The 13,717-nt window shown below is 39.6% G+C and overlaps 3 protein-coding genes across 5 annotated transcripts in view; 2 read left to right on the plus strand and 1 right to left on the minus strand.

The window, feature by feature from the left end:
- rasgrp3 (RAS guanyl releasing protein 3 (calcium and DAG-regulated)) overlaps positions 1-3,168 on the plus strand; it is a 39,621-nt gene extending 36,453 nt beyond the window's left edge. For all 3 annotated transcript variants that reach the window (XM_065245009.2, XM_065245008.2, XM_065245010.2), the window contains one exon: positions 122-3,168. In XM_065245009.2, the coding sequence (XP_065101081.1) occupies positions 122-130 (9 nt within the window). In that variant the 3' untranslated portion in view covers positions 131-3,168. The remainder of the gene's footprint in view (positions 1-121) is intronic.
- A 743-nt stretch (positions 3,169-3,911) lies between these two features.
- On the minus strand, positions 3,912-8,269 carry fam98a (family with sequence similarity 98 member A). Its single transcript, XM_065297485.2, has 8 exons — positions 8,137-8,269; positions 6,962-7,110; positions 6,367-6,501; positions 6,065-6,249; positions 5,885-5,965; positions 5,685-5,801; positions 5,382-5,549; positions 3,912-5,266 (listed from the first exon to the last, which is right to left on the minus strand). Exons 1-8 carry the CDS (start codon positions 8,175-8,177, stop codon positions 4,604-4,606), a joined length of 1,539 nt encoding a protein of 512 aa, XP_065153557.1. The 5' UTR covers positions 8,178-8,269; the 3' UTR covers positions 3,912-4,603.
- Positions 8,270-8,687: 418 nt separating this feature from the next.
- LOC135727215 (uncharacterized) lies at positions 8,688-12,894 on the plus strand. The gene is made up of 8 exons (XM_065245012.2): positions 8,688-9,026; positions 9,579-9,733; positions 9,899-10,433; positions 10,600-11,212; positions 11,546-11,619; positions 11,773-11,872; positions 12,010-12,128; positions 12,247-12,894. Exons 1-8 carry the CDS (start codon positions 8,829-8,831, stop codon positions 12,607-12,609), a joined length of 2,157 nt encoding a protein of 718 aa, XP_065101084.2. The 5' UTR covers positions 8,688-8,828; the 3' UTR covers positions 12,610-12,894.
- The last annotated feature ends 823 nt before the right edge of the window (positions 12,895-13,717 follow it).

Below are 13,717 nucleotides of genomic sequence, written 5' to 3' on the forward strand. Positions count from 1 at the left end.
ACCCTGTCTGTGAGCCTCCAGGCTAAAGTCTCATAATCAAGGTCATACGGTCACAGAACGTTTTTACATTACATACAGATTTAAAACAATAATGATTTGTTTCTCCACTACGTATTCTCAGATCAGCTGACTTGTCCGAAATATGGGCCCAAGCAGGACGCCCTGGAGGCGGTCGGGAGCACGGCTGAGAAGGCTCGCCTCTTTAGGGAGTGTGCTGGGGTGCCTCATGCCTCGAGTAGATCGGGAATAGCGCCACTGTTTCCACAGCCTCATCTGCAGAAGGCTGGGAGACAACCCGCTGACTGCACTGAGAAAGAAGAGGTGTCGGACTACACAGCATACCTGTGATGCTGTGCCCTCTTGCAAGGAGTTGGTGATACTGGACTGCAGTGGACAGACTGGAAACGCAGTACTTAATGTCAGTGTCAATATAAGCTGATGTGACGGATACATCGGTGCTTAGTGTAATAGGTGTATGTAAAAAGTAGAAAGAATGTAGGACAGAAAGGAATTTTGTACAGAGACACTGGAAAAGTTATTATTTAAGGTGTCGACAAATGTGTATTCATAACACTACAAGAGAGGAGGACATTTTAATATAATTTAAAAGTTGTTTTAGGTGGCACAGGCATGTGGTGATTTAGAAAGATTATCCTATCTATGATTAAGGTAAATAAAACACTAACTTTATGCGTTTGCCCAGCAACGTGTTATGATCTAAAGTAAAAGGTACGTAGACAACGATTAAAGAGTTACCACAGAAGACCAGTTACCCCAGATATAATGCTATATAAAGTTCATCTTAAATCTTTCTTTTTATTTGTTTCTTACATGATTTGCAACAAAGTTGATGTGAACTGTATTCTGATCCTGGGTGCAAGATGGTTAAAGTATAAAGTATAGCCTCTCACCTTGTACATCATTACATCAATGTTGCTTAGCAACACTAGCAATGTAAAGATGACATGGACTTCATACATCCATAAATTCAGAAAAAAAGACTACTGACCCAGGTGTGCTGTCGGCCAGGTGTTTGCATGGCCTCTGTTGCTAAGCGCACAGTGATTGAGTTGGGCGGCTAGTCTGTTGCTACGGCAACTTGCAGACTTTAGCGTCCTTCATCGACATATGTTCTAAAATGAGGTTTACACTCAGGTGCCCTGTTAAGACAGACGACCTGAGGGACATTTTTGTTCCAAAAAAGGTTCAGACATTTTTGTGTGAGAGTCAGTAGCCATACATCCCATAGGATTCAAAGCTCCTCTACACCACTATTGTGGATTTAAAGTGACAGTTCACACACAAAAAAAAAAATTCTGACAATTTTTTCACCCTCATGTTGATCTAAACCTGTGGGTTTCTTTTTCTGTTCAAGCACACAATTGACGATATCCTTTGACTTCAATATTTGTTTTTCCTAATATGGAAGCCAATGTGTATTGTCCACTGCGTGGTTAAGTTAACATCATCTATTAAAATATATTCTTTTGGGTTCAACAGAAAGATAACTCAAACAGGTTTAAAACAAAAGGATGTCAAGAGTTTTCTTTTTTTGGTGAACTATCCCTTTAAGTGCAGATGTGATGGTCACAATTCCACTCATGCAATCATGAATATTATATGGTTTTGGTCGAGTCTCACTGACCCATGATAAAAATCCCATGAGAAGCCTGTGAAAGCCCTTGAGAATGTCCTGTTCATATATCATATGAACCTTTTGTTAATTTATAAATGCATAGCAATTGTTGTCATTGTCATTCTCCACAGAGCATTATTCTGATTTTGTGCTAATGTCATCTCTGTTGTCATAGTATAGTTGAAGTATTTATCTATAAACGCACTGTGACTATACTGTGACTGTTTATCTTCTATTGAAAGGTGAGTACTACTGATAGTGTTTTACATCTCATTGACTAAATCATGGACTGCACATTATTTGGTTTTTGATGAGCAGCATAGCAACAGAATTGAATGTACAAACATTACTGAGCCAGCCAGAGTGGATCAATTGATTTTTGGAGATATGGCCAATAACTGCTGTAAAATGATCAACCTTGTCATTACTAGTAATATAAATGTTTCTGGTCATGTTTATGGTGTATATCATGTCTATTTAAGGCGTGCATTTAGTGTATTATGAAAATTTATTTTAATTATAAATACACAGAGACGTGATTTTTGCAGTACTAAAATCTCTGATACAGCCCTACTGTGGGCAGTATAATTCATGGTTGTAAAGGTTCGCACTGTAAAGTTATCTGTGCAGCGTGTAGTGGCTGGTTGCATACATTTCTTAGACTAGTCTTAAAAGTTAAGACATTTATTTTTTACTTTAAAACGGATCATAACTGTTTTAAGTCTGTTACGTTACACTTTACAATAAGGTCTTATTTGTTAAGATTAGCTAATGTATTAACTAACATAAACTAACCATGAGAAATACGTGTTAATGTATTTCTTCATCTTTGTTAACGTTAGCTCATACAGCTGTTCATGGTTTGTTCATATAAGTTCACAGTGCATTAACTAATGTTAACAAGATTTGAGCAATGTATTAGTAAATGTTTAAATTAACTTTAACAAAGATAAAAAATGCTTTATAAATGCAGTTCATTAGATAACATTAGTTAACTACATTAGTTAACATAAACTAATAATGAACCTTATTGTAAAGTGTTACCATATGTTACAAAAAAGGTACATTGGTCTAATTTAAATCCAAATAGTAAGAATGATAAGCCCTAGTTGGTCAGACTAGTTTTTAAGACAGTCTTAACTAAGCGGCTAGGTTTATGCAACCGGCCACAGGTCATCACACAAGTCTCAGGAGTCCCAGTGAATATAAGCTTGACCCACAAAACTGAAAACTTTGGACTGGATCACATTTTATGTAGTAAAATAAGTCTGACAGACATGTATTAAAGGATTAAAAGTATTTAATTTACAGTGTATTTTTGTGGAAAAGCTGCATTTAGACTTTAAAAATCCAATTTAACTGTAATGATATCAATAATGTATGAGGAATCTTTTTTGTGTAAAAATGTACCATCATTTCTTCATTGCACTCTTTTATTTGCTACTAACTATAGATCACTACTAACCCTCAGCATAGCTTTTCAAAACATTCATTGTAAAAACAATATCTAAAATAAAAGTGTGTGTAACGTTTCCAACTGACAAGCTGTGATCTTTCATTCTCATTCAGCAAGGATTAAAGCAAGCTGTGTATCGCCCTCATGTGGACATTGTATGTTAGAGTACAATGTTGTACAACTGTGAATCTTGTTAACTTGGTAATAACACAAACAACAGCTATTGTGGACCAAAAAGCATAACTTAACTTTCAGTATACTTCAGCATAGAATCAATAACTCTCTAAGAGTAGATAATTTCGGATAACAAGGAAAATGAATAACCAATAACTTCGGTTCAAATCACAGCTTAAGTGCATCAACCATAACACGGAGATAATCTGTAAAATTAATCTACAATGTTAGCTACAGATCCTTCAATTCTTGCCTGGCTTCCAAATCTGCACAGCGGTGAGCCGAAACATTTTTATTGTCCTCAAGGTATTTGTTTCTGGGTTCAGCTTAGCCAGACCGATAAAAAAGCACAGACCGGAAGTTACTATGGACCAGATGCGTTGTAAGTGTTCTTTAAATAATTCCATTTAAATGTTATTAAACACTTCTGTAAGCTTGAATTGTTTTCTGGTTACAATTGGAGTAGATGGTGATCGCCTCTCTTCAAAGTTCAATCCAGAAAACCCCAAAAAATCTACATTTATGTTTAAAGAACAAAGATGGGGAGAAGATAATTAAAGTATTTGCGTTAACTAGCCCTTTAAATAAACAGGTGTTACATTTTTTAACGTAACCTGTTTTTAGAGTTAAACACTTTGACACCTCTTTTCTCTGTGGTTTATTTAATCATTCACAAACATTCAACTTTTTAAAGCTGATCTGAACAGTCTTTCCCAAAACAACAGAAAACTTTAAATCATGACAAAATCATCAATAATACATATCATCAAATGAACATTCATATGCGTGTCTAACTGAAAAAAGAAGACACAAATCTTTATTCATCAGTGAGCTTTTAAAACCCGCTGGTTAAGCAAAATTCAACTGGGGGAAATTCAAGTGCTGACATTGGCTAAAATTAACCATGAAAACTTATGCAATCTACATTACTAATGATGCCACAAACATTTTCTAACAAAAACTTTTCTATTACTTGAAAAATAAGGCTTTATCAGATTCAGAGTTGGGGCAGTGTAGATCAGGCAGTGGACTGGACCAATGCAAATTATCGATGGAGGAAGATGGAAAAATCTAAATAAAGTTCACTGTGGGACTTATTTGGCAACCCAGCCAACACACTTCAAAATAAGTGTAGTTAAATGGTCAGTTGGAAGCATAACCGTTTCGACCACTAATTGTACATGCAAAAAAGCATCATTTCATCTCAGTAAAGCAGACCTCGGAGGCACGATGGAGATGAAATATAATGCCATCTCTAGGCCTGTACGTCTCCGGGTCTCCTGCCCTCAGGGAATTGTTGTGTCCTCTCTGAAGCTATAGCTGTCAGTAAAAGTATTTCAGCTGGTGAATTGTCTTCCCTGCCCAAAGCCCGCCTGGTTATACTGTTGTCCACCTTGCTGAAAGTACTGCTCAAACTGCCCCCCTTGGTTAAAATTCTGCCCTCCTCTTCCACCCCATCCCCCTCCCTGGCCACCACCTCCTCCTCTTGGTCCTCCCCTTCCTCTGCCACCACGGCCACCCCTGCCGCCTCTCTCCTGGTGTCGCCCTCCTTCCTGGAAACTCCCTCCTCCACCTTGGTAGCCGCCTCCTGTGTATCCTGGACCTTGCTGACCTCCTTGGTAGCCTCCTCCTCCTTGGTATCCCGATCCCTGCTGCCCTCCATGGTAGCCCCCTCCTCCATGACTTCCTCTATCTTGGTAATGACCTTGATATCCACCTCCACCAGAGCCATCCTGCCAGCCGCTCTGTACTTTGCCACCACGGTGGTCTCCTCTGCCACCTCTTCCTCCTCCTCCTCTCTCGTGGCCTCCCCGGCCACCCTGCTGCTGATCGTATCCGCCCCGTCCTCCACCTCTTCCGCCGCCTCCGCCAGAGTAGTACTGACCTCCGCCACCCCCTTGCGGACCATCTTGGCGTTTCTGCCATGTGGGCATCTCTGGCGGTGGAGGTTCAATCTCATTGGGTCTCCCTCCTCGATCAGGCACACGACCCATCCGGACCTAATAAAATAGCAATGACTGCTGAAAACTTATGTGTATACAGACTCTTTAACAAACTCAATGGTATCAGGAAACAAAACACCAAACTTAGTTAATGTACAACTAACTAACCCACCTTGTTAATGGCACAGGCTGTTTTCTCCCTTATGTGTCCACTACTGGTTCTCAAAATCTTTGATAAATCTTCTCTAGCGGCAAACAGATGAGCCACAGAAACTTTCGTCTTGGATGCCAGTGCCACACGAACAGGCTGGTAAACTTTGGCAAGCTTCTCTGCATGTGTCTGTAAAGAAAGACAAACTTTAAAAAAATGTAACACATATCCCATATATTTAAAAACAAATCTTCTTTACTGACCAATTAATTTGACTCACTTTTGCAGTTGTACATGATTTTTTATAGATTTTTTTATTAGTACCTTGGCTCTTTCTGACCAGCCAAATGACTGAACTGTCACATCCAGTCGCTTCAACAACATTTTCCTTCTCACTTCATACTCATTCACGAGTGCTTGGTTTATTGCTTCAATTTTCTCCTGAAAGTAAAAAAAAAGAATAAATCCCCAATAAAGGTTTTGAACAAAAAGTTATTTAGGTTAATTTGGTGTTTAGAACTTACACAGTGAACTGGGCCCAGTGATTTCTTTAGCAGGGGTTGCCCTACATGAGATGGAGGGACTTTGGACAAAGCTTCCTTAAGCTAAGGAAAAAATCATTTGATTTATACATACTGAGCTCATAGTACAAACACACAATCAAAAATGCATAGAAGTATAAATAACAATTCACTAAACTTTACTTTTTTCTCAATGCCACTGAAAAACTGAAACATTGTGATGTTGGAGGGAGGTTTGGACATGCCCAGAGCCATACAGATGCCCTTCAGCTCCATGAAGACTTTACTGCCCCCGGTCTCCTGCACCTTCTTCTGAGGCTGGTTTATCAGAAGCATCCTTGATGCTTCGAGCTCTGAGATCAGAAACCCTAAAAAATAATATTAAAGTCAAATTTACGTGCATCAAGAACAGGTTTCTGGGCCATTACATAACTCAACCATGTTTTAAAAAGTATCACATGATTGAGTAAATGTTATTTACATACCTAGCAGTAATAGGCAATTGTTTGCATTTAGCAGACGCTTGGTGACATCTCCAGTGATGAGAGCAGGATATGGACAGGACAGCTCGTTTAGAAGTCCACTCATCTCCAACTGAAACCCCTCAGCCTCATTTGGACCTACACAGACCGCAACCAAATCAATATCAGGCAAAATATAACAAAGTGAATGCAAAATTACACAACTGGTTTTCTTTTCCAGGAACATTTATGGAGGGTGCTGCAAATAGTCTGGTTAATATTTCTTTACTTAGATCAGTGGTTCTCAAACTTTTCCGCGTGCGGCCCCCTTGTGTACGGTGCATTCCTACACGCACCCCCAAAGAAAATTTATGACAAAAAACTGTTCTAAAATATAACATTTTAATTAAACAAAACATATTAAGTTATAGAAAGTAGTGCTGTTGGTTAGTAGCCTTATTTTTTTAGGTTTAAATACACAGAATTCATGATTAATGAATGTATTTTATAAAATGTCATAAAACTGGGGGCCCCCTGGCACCATCTCGCCCCTGGGGGGCCCGGACCCCAGTTTGAGAACCACTGACTTAGATTATACTGGAGATTATACAAGACTCACTGTTTGTTGGTTGAACATTTTCTTCTAGGTTACAATAGAGTTTCAGCTCAGACACAAGCCAGGCACACAATTTAGTAAATTCGGGTGATGCAGCTCCATCAGTCAAAGCTATCTCAAGAGCTCCATCCTCTAGGATTGGACCCTGGTACCTGCAAATACATGAAGTACAGACTTCTCTGAACTGCTTTGCATTTTTTTTTTTTTTTTGCATATGTCTGCATTCAGGGTCATGGTTGTTCTATACTTCTTATACTAGAGTATGACCACATGACCTAATAATGATTAATACTAATAGTATATAGGCACTGTATATTAAACCTAATGCACAAATTAAACTATACATAACTACACCAAATTAAATTTTGTTTAGTTGCATTGACTGGCCTATACATTTCTAAAACTATAACAAAAGCAGATTGTAATTTGTCCAGATTGTCCATTATTTCTGCAGTCAACATAAATCAGGATGAACGGTTGCTGTTCTTTGTTGGCAAAGCATGTATGCATTGAAACAATCAAATGTTAATGGAATGTAACATTCTGTACTTTTGCCTCATATACATCTTACAAATGACTTGTCTCCACAGCAAACAACTATTGTTGAGGACAATAAGTAGGAGGCTTAACGTCAAAAGGTTGAAGATCCAGTAATCTAAAGGTTGACGCATACAAAATGCATTCACATTTATCAGTTCTGTTCTAGATCTAGAACAGTCGAACTACAGTGGCACATCGATAGCTCATAGCTGTGGATGTGGTAAAAGATGTGTGCTCGTTTAGGGCACGATGACACAGCCTGGATATTTATGGCAGTGGACATATTTTAGATATTTGAGAAGTGCTGACGTTGCGCGGCCCATTTGACGTTCACGTTATTCATTGTAGAAATCGCGCTGTCATATGCATGCCAATAACCCCACCCCAACACTGACTTACCAAACATATCTACAACTGACTGTTGCTGTCGAAAAGTACAAAACAACTAAAATAAAATAGGGGTTTAAAATATACAAACAAGAGCGATTCAGCAAGATCCAGCAGGTTCAGTCTCAGGTCATCCAGAACCGGCATGTAATTCAGTTCAGATTTACGCAGGTAAACTCAAAATCAAACCAGATGATGAAGCAAACAAGTAGAGTCAAGGCTATATTCACCGGGACAATTGTTAAACTTACCCCAGGTCCTCCAGAGAATCAAGAATATCAGTAAACTCCATGATTAACTGCTCAAATCACTCACTCCAGCAGCCGTGCAGACTGCAACGCTGGATTGGCATAGCGGGGTCCTACAGCTTTTTAGCCGGCGAGCACTGTGCCGGAATAAATTTCCAAAAGTCTGTTTTACAGTTCAACTATTTTAAATTTTATTAGTATTTTTCTTTATTTGTATATTAATTTGTTCTAATAATTTTTCTCACTGTTGCCCAGCTTTTTTATGTCTGTCACTAATAATGTTAATTGTGATGACTGTTTGTTTAAATAATAAGAAAACGTTCACATTACTTTACACGGTATCATTTGTATATAATGTTAATACTGGTGGTGTAAAAAATATTCGTAAGGATATACTGTAAAACTAATGCGCTAATAGTCTTTGCTCTTTAATCATATTTCAAACCTTATATGATTTATTGTACTTTATTCATTAATATTCATTCAATTTTTAAATCATTGACCGGTTTTCAAACCCGTATGTTTCATTGGTAAATGAGTTTAAAACAGGCATATTTAAGGTCTTCATTGTGGGTCCAGTGCTGCAGGCGGCGCAGTGGTTCGTCGAAGACTGGTTGAAACATTAAATCTCACAGAGTAAATGGACATATAAACACACGTTAACTACACGTATTGAGCAGCTTTGATGCACAAAAATGTTTCGGGGATCGTCGAATCCCGACTATCGCCGGCCACCGGTTCCGCCCTCAGGATTCGTTCAACCCCCGTCATCTTTTGGACCTCCGCCGTTCTGCCCCCCATACAATGGACCTCCAGGCCCTGGATACTGCGGTCCACCGCTAGGTCCTCCGTCGGGACTTCTGCAGGCCAGTGCTTACAGCACATTATACGAGGTAGATGATCTTGTGTGTCATTTTGTGTCTTAGAATAGGATCTTCTGATCAGCACTCTAAATAAAGTACTGGTGTTTAATATTTATATAAAAATATCAAGATTCGCTAAGTCTGCAATATTAATTCAGTCAATATTATTCAGTATGATTCAAACATTGCTAATCGAATTTACAAATCAAGAATCTTTTTTACCATTGCCTATTCAATTGTCGATACAATTTCAGTTTTTTCTACTAAGCAACTGTAGCAGAAACATCTGAGACCAAATTGATACACAACTGAAAACTCAGTCTCCCTTCCTGGGAAACTATTTTGTACAATAATGATCTAATTTTTGTTTTTAAAAAATGAACAATTTATAAATCTCACTTTAAACATTTGATTGGTGACCTAGAAACAGTGGTGAATTTTGTTCTTAAAAAAAAATGTAAATTCTAAAGCATTTATTGGCTTTAGGTTGGACCCTGCCTTACTTGATTTTTACCCTAAATAAAGTGTCAATATCTAACATCCTTTGGATTGATATATATTTGTTTCATCTTTGCTTTGCAGAACCGATCCTTTACAAGCCACAATGCTGCCCAAAGTGTATCCACGCAATCCACGCTGCTAAGCCCACAACTCGCATCTTCAAATCAGCCCCAGCTTGGTCACTCCTCGCAAAGCTGGTCTACCCAGAAGCAGGATGAGCAAAACCAAGAAGTCAGGTATTACCTTTACAAGTAATGGATTACACATTATACTGTGTAACAGATGCAAATCATTCTGTTCTTACTGACCTTTTCATAACTGAAATTCAAATACTTTTGTCAGCTGCAAACAAGTGAATTTTGAGAATCATGTATAATCTGTCGGTTAAATGTGTTTTGAAGGAAAAAAGCAGAAGAGTTTCTTCGAATCTTGGAAGCAAGTAGCCGAATTGAGCAGACGGGAGACAAAAGCAGCTCTGGGGATCATACTTCAGATAAACGTCTTCACAGCCGAGGACGTAGTCGTAGCAGAGGGAAGAGCCGCCCGCGCAGTCGCAGCAGGAGCCATGACAGGAGCCGGGGCCACAGTCGAGCACGCAGTCGTTGTCGTGGAAAAAGCCGAGCTCGCAGCCGATCGCGCAGTGGGAGCCGCAGTCGAGCTAAAAGTCGCACGAGGGCTAAAAGTCGCCCAAGGAGTCGTAGTGGTAGTCGTAGTCGTGGGAAGAGTGTAACACGCTCCAAGAGTCAACCACGCCAGAGCCCTAGTAAGAGTAAACCGTCGTTCACGGTGACCGTAGGAAACAATCACAGCTCAACTGGTACCAATGTTGGTGGTAGTACCATGCCTGATTTGTTTTATGGCCTACGAGAGATCCTACAAAACAAAGATCTGGATAAACACCTGCCTTTGGTCAAGAATGCCCTTCTTAGGAACCAGGTATGCAGAGCTACTATTTGTTGTTACTGGGTTAAGGGTTAAAACTAGAAATTCCTCTATATTCAGAGTCAGATATGGTCTACTTTGACCAGATTGCATTTCTTCAATTTCTTTTGCAGAATTTGTGCTATTTAAAAATGTTTACTATCTTGCTTCCTATAATCAGAGTTCTGAGGAGACAAAGGGAACGTTTCTGGAAAACCAGCCTGCCATAACAGGCTTCCAGAACTATGAGCCAAAGTTACAACCTGAAATCTCTGCTGGACTCAATTATGGCTCTCTGCTCCCTCACGAGAGAGTTGGAGGAAGTAGCAGCAGCAGCAGCAGCTTTTCCAATATCTTATTCTGGAACACCTCCAACCAGCAGCCTGAAATCAAGCCTGAAATTCACAGTGTTGAAGATGAGGAGAAATTCCTTTATGGAGAGGAAGAGGAGAGAGCCAAACCCCAGGCTGTGACTGTTCCGTTAGCCCAGAGTATATCTGTGAGGTCTCCGGTTTATCATGATGTAGGTAAAGAACCCCATTATCAAAGTCTACAGGAACCGAAGGCTCCTGCCACGCCTGGCATTCAGCCTGCTGGTTCAGGACCTGTGAAAGTCACTCCAGATGATTGTGAGAAGGTGAGAAATCTCCTGAGGACCATCGGACTGAATCCAGGCATGGCTGACATCTGTAAAATGGCCGCAAGACTGAAGGAGAAGAGGGAGGAACCAGGAGGTGCCTCAGCGCAGCAACCGCTCAAACCAGCTCTGGAGTTTCTACAGGCATTGTCCAAAGGTCAGAACCAGTGTGAATCACATAAGTAATTGCATCATTTTTTAAAATTTTATTCATGGGTATGTGGGCTCCTCTTTAGTGAACCATAAAACCAATGGCACTAAAGCAAATAATTTATTCATATACTTTAATACCAAAAAAAAAATAAGTGGTGCTTTAAGGTAGCAAAAACGTATTTGACAAAGTTATAGATTGATAAAAGTTTACATTCACAGAAATCTATTCCCAAATTATAATGCATGCTTGACAGACAGAAATAGTTACTAAGCCCCCATCACTTCTGGTCCACACCAAGAAATTCCAAATGATTGACTTATGAAATCCTGCTTTCAGCATCCAAAAGTGATGACAGTCGGAGTAATCGTTCTGGAAGCAACCATTCTAATCGTGAATCAAAGCGAGAGAAGGTATGTGGAGTCTCAATACGACAGCTACTCACACCAGAACACATCATTCATTAAGTACAATATATTGTTTCTAAAGTCTTTGCAAACCATACTGCTCATCATCATGCATAACATGCTCACAAGAGTCTAATGTGACACCTGTGACCGTTTTAGAAGGTGGATGAAAAGGAGAAAGAAAAACGAGAGAAGCAAATACAGAAGAAAAGGAAAGAGTATTTGGTGAAGGAACTTGAGGGTCTGCTGAAACAGGAAGGTACGTTTTTCAAACCAAGTTTTCCTTAAGGTGCACATTAGTCAACTGATTTTTCCTTGTTAAAAGTGATGTTGTGTTAAGATAATGGGGCCACCATGTTTACATCACTTGACCACTTGCATGATTCCTTATTGTAGGCAGTGGGGATTTGATCCCAGTGATGGGTTTCTTCTGCCAGCGCTGTGAGGAGTTTTTTGGGGATCTGCATAGTGCTCAGAAACATGTTGACGGTCACAAACACGGTGAAAAAAAGCAGGTGATGTGACATTTATATTAAATCACAAGCAATCAATTTACTGTACCAGCAGTATATATCTGAGGCATTTAAGAAGACCTAATTAAAACTGTGGAAAATTCATTTCTTAATTTTGCAGGTGGGGTCACAGGAACAGCACAGGGATGCTAAAAGACATGGAGATCAGCAACAAACATCATCTCATAAGAGAGAGAGTCCTGCCAATAAGGGTGAGAAGTCACGTGTTCACCAGGATCACAAAGAACACAGTCCTGACAGGAAACGCATCAAAGATGAAAAACATCCTCAAACGCAACATGAATCAGAGGTCAAACACAGTAAAGATGAGAGTAAAGATAAACCTAAAGACAAACAGGATGATAATGAGGATGCAGAATCGACAAAGAGTGAGAAAAAGAAAAAGAAGAAAGAGAAGAAATTGAAAAAGAAGGAAAAGAAGAAGAAGAAAGATAAGAAGAAAGAAGAAGCTGGTTCGCCTTAGAGTTTAGGGGTGTTTCTGTAAGGTCAGCATTGTTCAATTCCTGATCTTTGATTATTCTTCTGCTGGATAAAGGTTTTGTTCATGACGGTTCTTGACAGTTCCCATGTTTCACACTCCGATGACATCCAGTGCAGTGTTTGTTTCCCTTATAAAGAAACCACTTTCAACCCATTACGTTAAATGTAAAACCAGAGATTGTCAAGCGTGCAGAGCCTGGTCACTTCTATAATGTGCACAACAGTCAGATATTCTGGTTTTGTTTTAAGTAAAGATTGTTCTCTTCAACTTGGGGTTTGTCTCATCTGTCCCATTTTCCTATGAGTAGGAGAGTGCTATTTGCTCTTGTTCTTACAGTATTTTAAAAATCTACCAATACACATTTTTTGACCAAAGTTTCAAAAACAATACTTTATTGCTTTTATTAAAATTGGCAATGTAATATCTGTATGCAGTTTCATACATTTCATTACCCCTATAATCATGTTTTGTTGACTTTTTGTTTAGTTTTGACTATTTCACCTGTTAGTGAACCCCTATAAGACTACGTTTACAAATGGGCGGCTATTTTCATAAAATGACATTTCAACCTCTCCCGTTTCAAAAAGAACTTTGTACACACATTTCAGTTTTCCCGTGTATATATGGTGTAATGAGAAGCTCATGCCCACATAAGTCAATGAGAATCCCGAAAAACAGCAACAAATCACTTCCTGTTCCTCTTTTGAACAAGGCCGCACTTTTAACGAAGGGGCGAGCTCTGGTGCATACTGTGACGTTGGCTGTCTAACGGTACATTCACACGGGGCGTAAGCGTTAACGCTTAACGGAAGGCTTGTCTGAAGCGTGGCCAACAGCCAATCACTGTGGGCGCAACACAAGCTCCGGTCTTCCATAAACGTAATTGGCTGGCTCTGCCTAGGTTATTTGCATAAGGCGATATGATTGGCTGAAGCACGCGTTGCCGCATGAAAAGTTGAGAAATGTTCAACTTCTACCGCGAGCAACGGCACTGACGCGGGGCCGACGGATCCACAATTCAGTTCTCCAACGCTTGACGTCACCTATTAAAAGTGAATGGGAAGCGTCAACGCTTATGCCCCGTGTGAAT

This window comes from Paramisgurnus dabryanus, chromosome 17 (assembly GCF_030506205.2).
Source record: "Paramisgurnus dabryanus chromosome 17, PD_genome_1.1, whole genome shotgun sequence".
Lineage (NCBI taxonomy): Eukaryota > Metazoa > Chordata > Actinopteri > Cypriniformes > Cobitidae > Paramisgurnus > Paramisgurnus dabryanus.

What these genes read in the sequence shown, in the direction of transcription:
- fam98a (XM_065297485.2), bottom strand. Translation starts at nt 8,177, where the DNA reads ATGGAGTTTACTGATATTCTTGATTCTCTGGAGGACCTGGG. An exon ending in CAATTGCCTATTACTGCTAG is followed by an intron (nt 6,250 to 6,366) that starts GTATGTAAATAA and finishes ATTATTTTTTAG; the next exon opens with GGTTTCTGATCTCAGAGCTC. An exon ending in CACTGGGCCCAGTTCACTGT is followed by an intron (nt 5,802 to 5,884) that starts GTAAGTTCTAAA and finishes TTTTACTTTCAG; the next exon opens with GAGAAAATTGAAGCAATAAA.
- LOC135727215 (XM_065245012.2), top strand. Translation starts at nt 8,829, where the DNA reads ATGTTTCGGGGATCGTCGAATCCCGACTATCGCCGGCCACCGGTTCCG. An exon ending in GGGTCTGCTGAAACAGGAAG is followed by an intron (nt 11,873 to 12,009) that starts GTACGTTTTTCA and finishes TCCTTATTGTAG; the next exon opens with GCAGTGGGGATTTGATCCCA. An exon ending in AACACGGTGAAAAAAAGCAG is followed by an intron (nt 12,129 to 12,246) that starts GTGATGTGACAT and finishes TTAATTTTGCAG; the next exon opens with GTGGGGTCACAGGAACAGCA.